Source organism: Martes martes (genome assembly GCF_963455335.1).
Source record: "Martes martes genome assembly, chromosome: 1".
NCBI lineage: Eukaryota > Metazoa > Chordata > Mammalia > Carnivora > Mustelidae > Martes > Martes martes.
The window spans coordinates 207842219-207856618 of NC_137888.1; the positions used below are offsets into that span (position 1 = coordinate 207842219).

The 14400-nt window shown below is 55.0% G+C and overlaps 1 protein-coding gene across 1 annotated transcript in view; it reads left to right on the forward strand.

Moving 5' to 3' along the window:
- Positions 1-2929: 2929 nt before the first annotated feature.
- RFX1 (regulatory factor X1) overlaps positions 2930-14400 on the forward strand; it is a 30581-nt gene continuing 19110 nt past the window's right edge. The window contains exons 1-2 of the mRNA XM_080816195.1: positions 2930-3012; positions 10036-10386. Coding sequence (XP_080672321.1) covers positions 10083-10386 — 304 coding nt within the window. The 5' untranslated portion in view covers positions 2930-3012; positions 10036-10082. The remainder of the gene's footprint in view (positions 3013-10035; positions 10387-14400) is intronic.

Genomic DNA, 14400 nt, shown 5'->3' on the forward strand with positions numbered 1-14400 from the left:
GATCCCGGGGTCCTGGGATCGAGCCCCGCATCGGGCTCTCTGCTTGGCGGGGAGCCTGCTTCCCTTCCTCTCTCTCTGCCTGCCTCTCTGCCTACTTGTGATTTCTGTCTGTCAAATAAATAAAATCTTAAAAATATATATTTTTTAAATTTATGACAAAAATAGCGAGAGGGGGAACACAAGCACGGGAGAGCTGGAGAGGGAGAAGCAGACTCCCCACTAAGCAGGGAGCCCGATGCAGAGCCTGATTTCACGACCCTGAGATCATGACCTGAGCTAAAATCAAAAGTCGGATGTTTAACCCACTGAGCTACCCAGGTGCCCCAAGTACACCGTCTTTGAATGGAGAACTCAGGGCATCTTTATATACCCATGCAAGTACTATCAGATTTAAAAAAAAAAAATTAGAACACTTCTAGCCCACACTGTCTTCCCTGCCACAAAGGCTTATGATGAATATTTATGATTGAAGAAATAATTTCCAGGCTTGGCTGTGCCCACCTTGGGGCTTAGGGATGCCAGGAAGGTGGAGAAATGGGTGGGAGGTGGAAATAGGGCTTCTAGTCTCCATTCCCCACAGGACTGGCCCTGGGACCTCCACCTGTCGCACAGCAGCTGCAGGGCTGAGTGACTCGCTCTGCCAGCTTGGATTTATCCTGGACACCTTATGCCTGGAAGTCCCATGAATTCTTGGGGGGACTTGTCAGGGCTGGGGCTCAGCCAGTGTTTCCAGGCAGGTTGGGACTGCTGCTGTGTCTCCTCGTCCTTCGAGGTTCATATCCAGGGGCATGAAAGCACATTGGAAAGTCCCAGAAAAGGAGACAGGCTGTCTGGGCTCTGCTGCCTCCAGTCGTGTGATCCCAAGGGAGCACCTTCCACCTCTGAGATGCTGTTTGCTTACCCATCTAGTGGGGGGAATATTCCACTTTGCTGAGTTATTGGGAGGATCTCTGAGAAGTCATCTGGCTACCTGTACTTCTCTGACTTCACCTCTGACACTTTTCTCTTTGCTCATTCTCCCCCAGCCAGATGTTTGTTCCTTCCCTGCCTGGCTTTTGCCTCTGCAGTTCCCTCCAACTGGGTTTTATGGGGCTTGCTTCTCACTACTCACACTCAGTTTGCATGACCCCTCCTCCGGGGACACAGGCTACAGCACCCTCTCTCACTCCTCCCCACATCCTCTTACCGTGCTCTTACAGCCCTCAGAAACCTATCTCATGTATTAATTTCACTAATGATTGTGTCTCCCCTGGTAGAATGCAAGGTCTAAGGATTTGTCTGCTTTCTTTACTTTTACAGCCCGGGCCTTGCACACAGGAAGTGTGAAATTGATTGAACCAGGAAACAAGCTCGGAGATAGTGGAATTAGAACCATGGGCTCTGAGCCTTTGCCTTTATTTTCCTCACCGCTTCTGGTGGAGACGAGGGCGCAAAATTTGAAGAGCGGGGTACCAAAAACTTCACTTATCAAGATAATATTTTGAAAAATCAAAATTAAAGCAAAAAAAAATTCAATGATTAAAATACGTTTTTGTTTTTAAGAAAGTAAAAGACAAGATCCGATCCTGCACTTGCATGACCCACCTTACCTTAATCTCAGTCCCGGCGGATCTTACCTTTATTTAAAATTTCGGTATTTTGCTCTTCATGGATTTTTTTCCCATTAATTTTGATACTTAAAAAATATTGGGAAAAAATAGTGGATTAGAATGTCATTTATCTCGATAGAGTTTTTGCGCCCGAGGCGCGCTCACCCTAATGTTAACCCGCTTCTGTCTCTTCCCGCCGGCGGAAAGTGAGGCGAGGAGGGCGGTGTCGGGGAGCGCTATGGGGGGGGGCGATGTGGAGCCCTTAAGGGCAGCCGGAGCTCCCCCGGGAGGGGCTGGGTGCCGACCTTTGCTTATCGCCCCCGATTGAAGCCTCTAATTAAATCCACCGCCTGCGGGAGACCTTTCCCAGGGCCCTCCGCACCGCCTGCGGGGCCGAGATAGCCGCGGCTGTTCCGGCAGCTGTGACCTTTCCCGGCTGGAGAGGGCGGGGAAGCGGGAGCAGGCGCGGAGGCCGGGTCTAGGCAGAGGTGGCCGCGGGTGGGACGGCGGGGGAAGTTTGCTCAGGGCAGGGGACCTGGACGGAACCCCACCTTGGTTCCCTACGACCATACCACCGCCAGAGGGCAATGAGGGTAGGGTAAGAGCGCCCAGTGACGTCATCGAACCCCTAGCCCGGCCCCCGCAGCTGACGTCACAGAAGAACAGGGCACGTCACCATATTCCTCCCGCGACGTAAGCGCGCGATGCCGGGAACTGACCCCCGGGGAAGCGAGCAGTTTGAAGGGAGAGAGCTTTCCTTTCTCGCCTTTTATAGTTGGTAAGGCGTTGAAAGTACGCAGAGCGGACTACCATTCCCAGCTGGCCTTGCGTACCGCGCATGCGCACGGTTCCCAGCTAGAGAGCGCGGCAAATCTTTGGAATAGACTGACGTCCCCTTAGGGGAAACATAAGGCAGGTTTTACAGCCGCAAACCAATCCCTACTCACAGACCCCACCCCTTTATTCTTAGGCCGCGGCTTCCTTGCGGGAGTGACGGGTTCTCCTGCCTTTGAGGGCTCAGTTTCCTTTGATGGACATGCACACCGATGAATCAGAGCGCCGAGAAATCGAGAGTGTGTTGAAAAGCGTGACTTGGGACCAATAGCTTAGGAGCAGGACCTAGCCCCGTCCAATCACTTCTCTCGGCGCCGCCAATCACCCGGGACTCCGCCCCCGCCCGTGACGTGTGTAGGGTGGGTAGCAACAGTTGCCCCGGTGAGGGAAACGGAGGCGCCATAGCCACGGTAGTCGTGGCGACCAAGCAACCCGGCAACGCGAGTCAACAACAACAACCGCCCGGCCGACCCCCACCCCCACCCCCCCCACCCGGCCCAGGGACCCCGGCACGTTCCGTCCCCCTCCCAACATCGCCTCCGAGACCTCTGGAAAGCCCTTCTGCGGACAGAAGTAGGAAGAAGCCGAGGTAACCGGGGCGGCCCCAGGGTGGCGGGCCGGGCCCGGGAGGGCGGCGGGGCCCGGGCGGCGGGTGTCGCTGTAATCATAGTCCGGGGGGAAGGGGCGGTCGGTCAAAATGGCGGCGGCGACTGTCGGGGCCGTGGGGGAGGGGGCCGGGGCCCGACTGGGGCGACACCACCCGCCCCTGGGGTCCGGGGCCCAGCCCCCGCAAGGGGCGGGCGCTAGCAGGCCGGCGGCGAGTGGAGGTCGGCGGGACGGGGCGGGGGGCTTTTATATGTTGGGAGGTGCGGAGAGGCGGGCCTGGGGAGGCTGGGCCAATGGGAGCGAGGGAGGGGCGAGGCGGGGCCGAGGTGAGTGGGCGGGACCAGGTCGTAGGTGTGGGCGGGGCCGACGGGTTCCGGGGGGTTGGGGGGAACCGGGTGGGGCAGCTGCCGCCTGGGCCTTACAGCGTGCCAAAGGGATGGGAGGCCACCTGTGCCGCGTCGCTTTAGAATCCCCCCTCCCCTTGCCCAGTCATTCCCAGTACACAGTGTCTGCCACATCTCAGGCCTCAGTTTTCCATCCTGTGAAGTGGGGAGAATCGTTGCTGTCGTCCCTTTTCTGCATTCCAGGGACTCCTAACTCCTTTCAGAAATTTCTCTTTGAACTTTTACCCCATGTGCTGTTTTTGAACGTGGTTTGATAGAACTGTTAGCTAATCTTAATTTCAAACACTGCTGTCTGCTCATAAATCTGCCTTCTTCTCTCTGAGAGAAGGCAAAGGGAGACAAAGTTTCATGGAGAAGCTGTGAGCTAGGAATATGGCTTTAGCCGGGAGGATTTAGTTTGCAGAAATCGGAGCCCATGGCAGGGAGGAGTGATCTCGGGTGACTGAGACGGCACAGAAACTTGATTGCTTCTCCGTGGGCTGTTTTCTTAGGTCTGGTGTCCCTGAGCAGAGGACTTGTTTTCTGGAGCCGGATTGATTTCTAACCATTCTGCCCATCAAGGTCTCCCCTTCCGAGGATGGTTAGCAAATGGCGCCGAGGAAGTTTCTTAGATTTCTTAAACTGCTTCTCTTGGCCAGACACATGTTTTTGTGTCAGTCAAGTTGGTGTCAACCGGGTCACATGTCACTGAGGAGGTACCAGCCTCCAGAGCCACGTGGGCAGGCGCGGGACATCAAGATCAGAGGGAAAGGGAAGTGTTCCATGTTTGTTACAGGAGAATCTGAGCGACTGCTTTGCCGGGCAACAGGATCTGCCAGCTTGGGGAAGAATTTATTTTTTTCAAACAGCCAGCTGGGCCAAGTCCACTTTGCTTATTCTCTGTCTTGCTTTGGAGCTTGGCATCAGCAGAGCAGAGTGGTGGTGTGCAAATTTCAGCCTTTTTCTTTTAAAATCATTAAACTTCAAGGAGAAGAATTATTTCGGGCTCTCCTAAAGCTTTCCCTCAAGAATTTGAGATAAGGTTGCGTGGGGGGTGGGCGTCTCACTTCTCCAGAGACTTTTTTTAGACCAGGTCCTCTCTGAGAGGTGACAGGACCCCTTTGAAGCTTAGGAAGGGCGGAGATTAATTTTCAGTACCAATATGGAAATGCCAGGTCTGCCTGAAAGGTCATCACCACCTGTTGGAAAGGCAAACTTTGAGCAGAAGGTGATACTACTGATCATCTACTGATCATCTTTCGACTAGGGTAGAGAGCACTGGTTTGGTTTGCTTTTGGAAACAATCAACTGCTTTCTAGCTGTGTGCCCGTGGGTGCATTACTTTACTTCTCTGGACCTCAGTTTCCTCCTGTCTAAGCTAGGGGCAGTGATCATTGGTAATCATTTTAAGGTCATATCACTGTGTTATGGATCCCGTAAAAGAGTACACGTTGAGCATCAGATACCTAGTAATTGCTCAAATGCTCTTAGCTGCCACTGTTGTTCTCATGATTGGCCCTTCTTGCTCAGCTCTCTGAATTACACCACTCGCATTTATTTTTATCATTTTGAATTGGGTGAGAGCCTAGTGGCTTAAAAGGTTGACTCACTTGCTGGGCTGTGTGGGCTGATGACAGAGATGACAGAGATCCCAGGAAGCTGGATACCAGGACTCCAGTTTCTAGTGAGAAAATGTCATTCCCCTTGCTCCTGAATAGCCTTTCTGCCGCTTTAGGAGAGTAGCCAAAAAGAAAAACTCTCCTGGGCCTGGGCCCAGACTCAACCCCAAGGCTTCCAAGAGGCAGCTGGGTGAGCCAGGGGTGTGGGTGTCGTGGGAATGGAGCTGAAGTCCTTGCCTTTCCCTCCCCATGTACGTCTCAATAGCTCGGGGATGGGCCAGGCAGACTTCCCCAGGGACGTGGTCTGCAGATAGCCACTGGACAGTGCTCTTCTTGGGCTGGGCACCCCATTCTGGGCCATTGGGCATCAGCCACCCCTGCTGCTTAAGCCTGCTGCCGGCAGAGGCAGGAGGCAGGAACTGGTTCACAAGGGTTCATCAGTTGGTAAACTCAAACTGGCCTTTGACACTTACTAGCAGGGTGCTCCTGGCATGGGGACACGTATTTAACAGTAAAAGTTGAGCTCCTACTATGTGCCCATCAGTGTTCTAGGAGCTGGAGGTACAGTAATGGGCAAGGCAGGGAGGGTCTCTGCCATTGGGGAACTTGTATTTCTGGTCATGGAGGAAAGGGGAACTATGAATAAGAAAATAAACAAACAAGGAAATACAGGGCCAGGAACAAAACAAAATAGGAGTGTGTGCTTCAGCGTGCTTGAGGTTGGGGGAGGAGAGCACACCTGAGACCCAAGAAGGTGACACATAAGCTGAGATCTGAATGATAAGCAGCCAGCAGCAGAGAATGGGGGTAGAGGTGAGGAGAGCATGTCAGTCAGGTGGAAGAGTCTGGTACAAAGGTCCTGAGGCAGGAGGAGGCCTGGAGCATTCAAGGAGCAAGAGCCAGTTTGACTAGAACATTCAAGGTGAGATAGGAAGGACCTCAAGTCCCCATAATGCTTGGGAAGGGCTCTGGATTTTATTTCGTCTCTGTGATAAGAGCTGTGGAGCTTTCTGAATAGAAGGGCGACAAGGTATGATTTGTGCTTTCAAAAGATTTTTTTTTTTTTTAAGGTATTTGAGAGAGAGCAAGAGTGCAAGCAGGGGGCAGGGGTAGAGGGAGAAGCAGACTCCCCGCTGAGCAGGGAGCCCAATGCAGGACCTGATCCCAGGACCCTGGGTTCGTGACCTAAACCAAAGGCAGATGCTAAACCGACTGAGCCACCCAGGTGCCCTCAAAGGATCTTAAGGACTGTAGAGGCCAGAGTGGAGCGTGGAGCCAGTAATGAGGGTGTTGGAGGGGTCCAGGAAAGAGATGGAGACAGGCCAGAGTAGCAGGGTGTTGATGAAGGTGGAGAGAAGTGTCCAGCCTTAGGATCTGTTTTGAAGGAATCATTGAGAAGTCCTGAAAACTAACTGGATATAGAAGATGAAGGAAACCTACATCTTTATATTTATTTTCCCTCTTCCACTGCAAGTTCCTCAACAGAGCCATTCTGCAGATGAGGAAAGGGAGTTTTCTTTCCATTTCCTTGGGAGGGCCTTGTGCAAGACATAAACCGTTTGGTTATAGAATCTGGAATCCAAACCAGAGGTCGGCAAACTGTGGCTGCCACCTGGTTTTGTGTGGCCTGTGAATTAAGAATAATTTTTTTTTTATAATTTTAAATGATTGGGGAAAAAATTAAAAGAGAAAATTTTGTGGCCCAAATAAAATGTCAGGACATGTGATACTATATGAAATTCAAATCTCATCATCTATAAATAAAATTTTATTAGCACATAGCCATGCTCGTCTGTTTACATATTATCTATGGCTGCTTTCCCACTGTAGTGGCAGAGTTGAGTAGTTACAACAGAGGCTGTCTGCCCACAAAGGCAAAAGTTTTGGCTGTGGCCCTTTGCAGAAGTTTGCTGGCCCTTGGGACGCCTGGGTGGCTCAGTTGGTTAAGCAGCTGCCTTCGGCTCAGGTCATGATCCTAGCGTCCTGGGATCGAGTCCCACATCGGGCTCCTTGCTCGGCAGGGAGCCTGCTTCTCACTCTGTCTGCCTGTGCTCGCTCTCGCTCTCTCGCTCTCTCGCTCTCTTGCTGACAAATAAATAAATAAATAAATCTTTAAAAAAAAAAAAAAAAGAAGTTTGCTGGCCCTGATCTAAAGTAATTGATTCAAACATTCTCCAAAAACAGCTGTTGGCTTTGAAGTTAGATGCAGCCATTGGTGCTTTTCTTGGCAGTTTCATTGCCAAGGAACAAATTTGTTGAGGGACTTCCTTGTTTCGGGTTCCCTGCTCTGGAAAGAAAGGGATCTCATACTGTTTAAATATTTGTGACTTCTTTCTCTCTAGAGAGCACCCTGCAGACCTCTGCTTGCCCTAGTCATCCACCAATGGAAAGGAAAGGGCTCCCTGGTCGAATAATTGTGGGACACTTGGTATCCTAAATTGCCCTTCCTAGAGATTGACAATGACAGTGCTGAGAAGGCCTCCAATAGAGAAGTGGGTTTAACTGTTTCATTAATCTCCCCTTTACCTTTTCAAGCTTGGCCTTTCAGTCTTCGATGTCACCTCCTTCCCCTGCCCCTGAGTGGAAGGGGTGGGGCATGCGGGCTTTGTAGCTCAAGGAGGAGCAAACACCTGCAAGTGTGGAGCTTTGAAAGCCCTTTTCTTGTGGGCGGTACCATGGGAGCACACTCTGCTCGGGCCCAGAAAGCCCAGGCCAGGGTTTTCCAGAGAGTTCCTCAAGGCCAGCAGGCTTGGAATCATCTTGAGGGAGAGTTAGCTCAAACAGCAGACTCTGGGGCCATCCCAGACTCCTTGGGCAGAAGCACCCAGGAATCTGCATTTAACCAGCTACGCAGGTGGTGCTGATGAACACCAGAGTTGGATTTCCCCTTGGGCACCTCCTTCCTAGAGCCCGAGGAATGTGTGTTTCCTTCCCCTCGCTTCTCCATCTCCACCTGGCATGGGCATTTGTTCAGTGACAAGGATAAGAGTGGCTTCCACGTCTCAGCCCTTACTGGGCACTGGGCTCGTATCATTGGATCCTTACGACCGCCCTCTGAGTTGGTGTCCTCATTATCCCCAGTACAGATGGGGAAACTGAGGCCCAGAGGAAGGTCAGTAACATGTTTGTGAATGAAGAGGCAGGCCAGGGTTCATGTCGAGGTGGGTCTGACACCAGGCAGACGGACCTGACCAGCTCCTGGCCTGGACCAGAGTTTGGACCCAGTGCTGTGAGGAGCCCCCAGGAGGTAGCTAGCCCCTCTGATGCTGGCAGGAAGGAGTTTGGGAGGGCAGGAGCTGGGGGAAAGTGACTTTTTCTTGTGTGTGGCAGGTGTTTAATCTCTGTGTATGGGGCTCAGGTCTCCCCATCTGAGAAGCAGGGACAATGCTATCTACTGAGTGTAAGAAATAAAACGAGCCCTGTGCTTGGCTCCAAGTAGGGCTGGGGGCTAAGGGCACACATCTGGAGATCAGAGAGACCTGGGTTCAAATAGTCTTTTACCAGTTGCTGGGCACCCTTCACACGGTGTTGCTCATCTGTGAAATGGTCGCGGTGGCTCCTCCCTCAGGGGGCTGCGGGGCAGAGGCGAGCACAGCAGAGACTCGTGGGGCTTCTGGTCAACCAGCAGCAGTTGCTTTCCCCACCCCCTTCCTCTTGCAAATCCTACTCTTTGCCACCCGTGGCTGGAGGGCCGCCTCCTGGCACATGATGGCACACAGGTGCTCCAGGGTTAGTGCAGAAAGGCCTCTGGCTCAGTGGCCCTGGGGGCTTGGAGTGCCTGCAGGTGTCATCGGCGACCGAACGCAGGCAGGACTATCCAACTCAAATACTTCCCTGGGCCAGGCAGGGGCCACAAAGGTGTGGGGGCTGGAGCTTCTCCTCGTTACCACTCCAGTGTTGGTTCCACCGTCCTCAAATGCTCAGGGGTTGGGGATGGCACCGGCTAATGTGGGAAGCCATATGCTCGTCTTCTGATGAGGCAGGGCTGGGGTGAGAGGGAGGGTGGCGCTTAGCACAGGCATGGGGGGCCATGAGCTAGAAGGGACAGAGCTCGGCAAGAGGGATGGGTTGCCTAGCCCAGGACCCGGGAGAGGGAATACAAGCCTTCAGCAGCCCGAAAAGCTACCTCTGGCTGGTTGGGCCAGCTCCATTCTGAGGTCAGCAGTGACTGGTGAGCCTGCCCTGTGGCTAGGGCCTGCTCTCAGCCCAGTGCCCCTGGACTCAGAAGGGCACTCTTCCTGGGATGAGCTCGTATCTGGTATCGTAGCCCATTTTGGTCCATTCAAGGGCCTGAAAGTCCCTGTGGCCACAAGCTTCTCTAAGGGCTTTTTGGACTCAAACACCTTTCCCTTTCTGGCGCCCCACTCAAAATGATACTCAGTCAAGAATCCAAGCCTAAACAACAGGCATGTAGGGAACTGGGACAGGCCGGTTGGAAGGCAGCTTTCCCCACGACTTTACCTTCCAACAGTTAGCCAGCTGCTGCTGTGCTCAGAATGCCCAGGATTCCGCCTCCGCCTGCTGTGTGGTCTAGGGTGAGTTGCTCAACCTCTCTGAGCCTCAGCTCCTCATCTGGAGGAGCAGACCCAAACCCAGACCCGGTTGTTGCAAAGTTTAAATGAAACAATGTAGAGAAAGCACTCAGCACACACACAGGCTGCATGAGCCCTCTGGAGACAGGGACCGTGTGTCTCCCACCCTCCCCAACCTTCCTTTAGTACAGGGGTCCTCCGGGCACCAGGGCTGGGGGAGGAAGAAGGCAGAAGTCCTGGACTGGGGTGAGTGGAAGAGGCATAGATCAGTCTCAGTCCGTAACCAGTTCCCCTGCAGTGATGGGCTGGTTGGATCTGGCCACCAGCCTCCAGATTTAATTAAGTTAGTGACGAACCTAAACGTGTCTCTAGGGAGCCAGGAACTGTCCCTGGTTTCCTCTGCTTGTCGATTAATTCTTGTTTTTCCTTCTTTTTTTTTTTCTGTTTCCCTCCTCCTCTTCTTCTTCCCAAGGAAGAAAAAAAAAAGCCTTATTTATTATCATTTTCCCCACTGTTGGCATGGCAACACCAGCGTATGTTACGGAGCTTCAAGCAGCCCCGCAGCCAGCCCCACCACCACAGGCCCCGCCCCAGCCCCCGCCGCCACCAGCGGCGCCCCAGCCCCCCCAGCCGCCTGCCACCGCCGCTACCCCCCAGCCCCAGTATGTCACTGAGCTGCAGAGCCCCCAGCCACAGGCGCAGCCACCAGGCAGCCAGAAGCAGTACGTGACAGAGCTGCCGGCCACCCCCACGCCCTCGCAGCCGGCTGGCGCACCCGCCCCGTCCCCGGCGTCCCAGCAGTACATCGTGGTCACCGTCTCTGGTAAGTGGACATGCACTCGGAGCCAGCATGCTCTGTGAATAACTCAGAGAGGAGTTTGGGGAGCCAGGCATCCTGGATGTGGGGGGCACAGTGATGCCCTCCCACTGTCACTGTGCCTGTCACCAGCACGGCAGCTTTCAAATTCGCTGGCTTTCCCCTGTGAGACTTGGGAGGGTGTTTCTGGGGAAGGAGTCATTAGGCCGAGCAACAAGGCTTCTGTCCACCTAAACTCCTTCCCACCGGGGCAACTCTTAGGGCTGTTTCTGTCTCTGTCCCCAAGTAAACTGCCACTTGAGGGAAGGACTTGGTGGGAGACTTAAAGTTTGCAAGCATCTTTCCGAGATGGAAGGTGACAACCCGGCCGCTGCTCTCCTGGCCTGGGTCATTCCTTACCACACCCTCGGCCACTCTGCCTGTTTCCTCCTCCGTAAAGGGCCGGTAACAGCTTCGTGAGCTCGGGATATGTGCAAGGTGTTCACAGAGGCATTTCATGGAGGTCAGCTGGGAGGCCTACCCCGAGATGCAACCTTTTCGGTTCTGGCAGGACCCAGGGGCCGAGGGAGGCCATTGGTTGGGCAATGTCGTGATCATATGGCCAAGGACCCGTTTCTCACGGTGGCTCCCCTTACAGCCATGGAGAAAGTGACCCAGAAGCTCAGGTTGTGGCACCCTGATTCCTGCCTAGACCATCTTCCCCATGTCCCAGTTCCTTCCAGGATGGAGCTGGGCCGAACTGGGCCGAGCAGAAGGAACTGGGAGCAGAGGGTCAGGGCAGGCAGTCATTCCCCTGAGAAGGTGGAGCTCAGACCAGGACTGGGCATCATCCGTGGCTTCCAGTGTGTTTAGCAGAGGGGGGAGAATGTGGTGAACCACACCCTCCACCCTGGCCCGATCTTTCCAGAGTGGAAAAGGAATGGATGGAAATCATATAGGTATCTTGGGAGGCTGTGGCAGGGGCAGGTCAAGACTGGGTTTAGGAAGATAGGACAATATAGAGTGACACATGGCAGCTGACATGGCCTCATGGGACCGGAGAAGGTGTAGCCGGGGCCCTGAGCACCCTCCTTTAGGCTCCTGGCAGTGTCGAGGTCCCCAGAGAGGGATGAGGGTGGTGACTCTTTACCACAGGGACTGGTCTGGAAGGATGTCATGTGAGAGCCACGCTGAGAGCACCAGCCATGGACATGGCCAGGGTCCCCAGGCCACAAATCTCCGGCCTGTTCCCGGCATCGCCCAGTTATTCTGCTAGGTTTTCTCACCAGCATGCTCCCCCCCAACAACAGGAAACCCACCCCCACCTCCATCGTCTTATCTCATTCCATGCTCCTTACCCCTGACCCCACTGCCTACCTCACTGGGAACAGGTGCCACCACGTATCAAGAAGGACCCCATCTCCCCTGAGCCAGCCTCACACTCCCAGGGTCATCTGCAGCCACCAGCTCTGTGAATCCCAGGCCATCCCCTCCAAGGCTTTATCGCTTGGTCCCTCTCTTGCAAATCCTTCCCACCAGCCTGCTGAGATGAGACACCTCCCGATTTAATCAGAAACCCCAGTTCCTTTCAGCTGCTGCCCACGTCTTCACTTCCTTTTAAGTCGGAATTCCTTGAAGGATTCACCCTCCCTTCCTTAACTCGTGCTCTCTCCTCTGCTGCCTCTGCCTTTCCCGTCCTGCACCCCAGTCACTCCAGTCGCCCACAGCCCCCACCTTGCCCATCTGGTGCTCACTCTTGGTACTCCCCTTCCTCGGTCCCTGGGAAGCACCTGACATACTTGTCCCCTTCCTCCCGGAACCATCCCCTGCCCCGGTCCCTACCTACTTTCCTGCCTCCTTTCTCCATCCCCTTTGCTGCTTCCTCCTCATCGCCCTTCATGGGGGCCTAGTCCAGCGTCTCATCTTCCACTACCACCTTGGTGCTAACAACGTGCCCACATCACGGCCTGTGCCCTGGGGTATGGCCGTGAACCCCAGCCACCTGTGACCCATCCACTCAGGATTGAACGGGCCTCTCAAGCCAGCACTGCCGAATAGAACCTTGGATTTTTCCCCTCATCCAATCACACCCTCTTCTGAGACTTTTTCATCCTAACAAACAGCAGCCCCGGGCCTGGGTCGGCATGGATTCCTGCCCTGCCCATCTTTGAGCTCTCGTCCCCACATCTGCTCCCAGAACCTACCACCTCTGCCACCTCCAGGGCCCCCAACCCAGTTCAGCCTCCGCCCTCACCAGTCACTGTCCACCCCTGCAGTGACCAGGAGGGAGCCCATCACAGCCCAGTTCGATGCAGATGATTCTGAGGCAGATGGCCCTGGGGACACTGCCTGAGAAACCCTGACTTTGGCGTTCTCCTCTGAGGAGAGCTGGCCCCTGTGGCCCCTTTCACTAGGGAAGGGCTTTAAAAGCTCCACACTGCCTGTTTCCCCTGCTGACAATTTCCTAGCCTCCCAACTTCCGTCTCGAAGGCCTGTCAGCCCCCCAGCCTCACCTGGCCCCATCCGCCCCCTCCCACACCTGCTCCAGCCCTCCTGGCTTTCCCGCAGGGGCAAAAACCCACAAGGCTCAGTCTGGCCTCCAGGTCTTTGCACTTGCAGTGCCCTCTGCCTGGAGCACTCCGTCCCCAACCCCCTGGTGGCTCGGCCCTTGTATTCTGGTGTGGGCTCAGATGCTGCCTCCCTGACGCCCACACCCCCCACCTCCACTGCTCACTCCCTGTGTCCTCACTTTGCTTTGTTTTTCTTCTTAACACTCATGTCACCTGAAGTGCTGACGATGGTGAGGATGTCCATCCCTTGTCCCTGAGGGCGGGGCTCTGTCCACTGAGTCTCTGTGCCATGAACAACCACTAGAAGGCTGGCCCGACCCATCACAGCCCTCACAGTCTTTTAGCCCCGGGCAGCTGAGAGCAGGTGGGAGGCCTCGCCTGTCACTGCTGGAGGACTTTGGTCAGCCTACAGGGCATCCGGTTGGCCCTAGACCTCCTAGGTGCTGGCTTTGGCTGCTTTGGGGCTCCGGGGTCTTCAGGGTAAGGGTCTGGAGAGGACACATGGCTCCAGGCCCCGGAGCACCCCGACTCCTGGCACATTCATCTCTCCCTCCTCAGCCTCTCCAGTTCTTTGTGCCGCATGGCCCGGGGGTCTCTGGTGCTTAGAGGTCAAGGTCTTTGTTCCCGCTCCCCGGATCCCCCATCGCACCACAAGGCCGCTCTGTGCCGCTGGGCTGCAGTGAAGGGGCTGCTGGTGGGACTCTCAGGATTCCTTCTTTGGTCTCATGGTACCTTGACGGCCTTTCACAGGGGTCCTTTGCCCTGTTGCTCCCTGTTCCAGCGGCAGTGAGGCTGTCCCCTGAAGGGTGACTGGGTGATGCTTCCTTGATACCTTTTCTGAGGAAGAGGAGGTTGGCTGCACCTTGTCACTCCACTTGCTGCCCCATTTACCCTTCCCCCATCCCCTTGCAGTGATTTCCCAGCGATCCTCCATGACCCTCTCCTGGGTTAGTGTCCCTTTTCAGCTAAGGGTAGCCTTCGGGCCACTTGAGCCCGTCCCAGGTGTGGCAGGGTGGGGGTGGGGGGTAACTGACACCAGTAAAGGCTGCAGCAAGGTGCCTGGGGCTCCGCGGGAGCCAGAGCAATCTGAGCTGACCAGGGACCCCGGGAGACGCAGGGAGGGGACAGGTGGGGCCCTGGACCCACCTTGGAGCCCAGGCTAGAAGCCAGCTGGGAACAACACCACAGGCAGCTCGTCCAGCCCGGTCCTCGTGGGCTCTGGCCTAAGGTGTCTTTGGAGCTGATGGGAAGGGAGCTCCATTTCCCTGCTCAGGAACAGCCCTCTAGGTCTGTAAGGCCCTGTCCTCACAGGCCCCCATACTCGCACCCGAAGCTCGGGGCAGAAGGAGGACACTGTGGGTCCTGACAGCCACCCCCAGGAGGGTGAAAGCAAGCCTGCCTGCGACAGACAGCGCTGGGCTGAAGGGGCGTCTGCGGCTAGCCTTTCTTCCCTGCTTCTCTCACGCTCGGA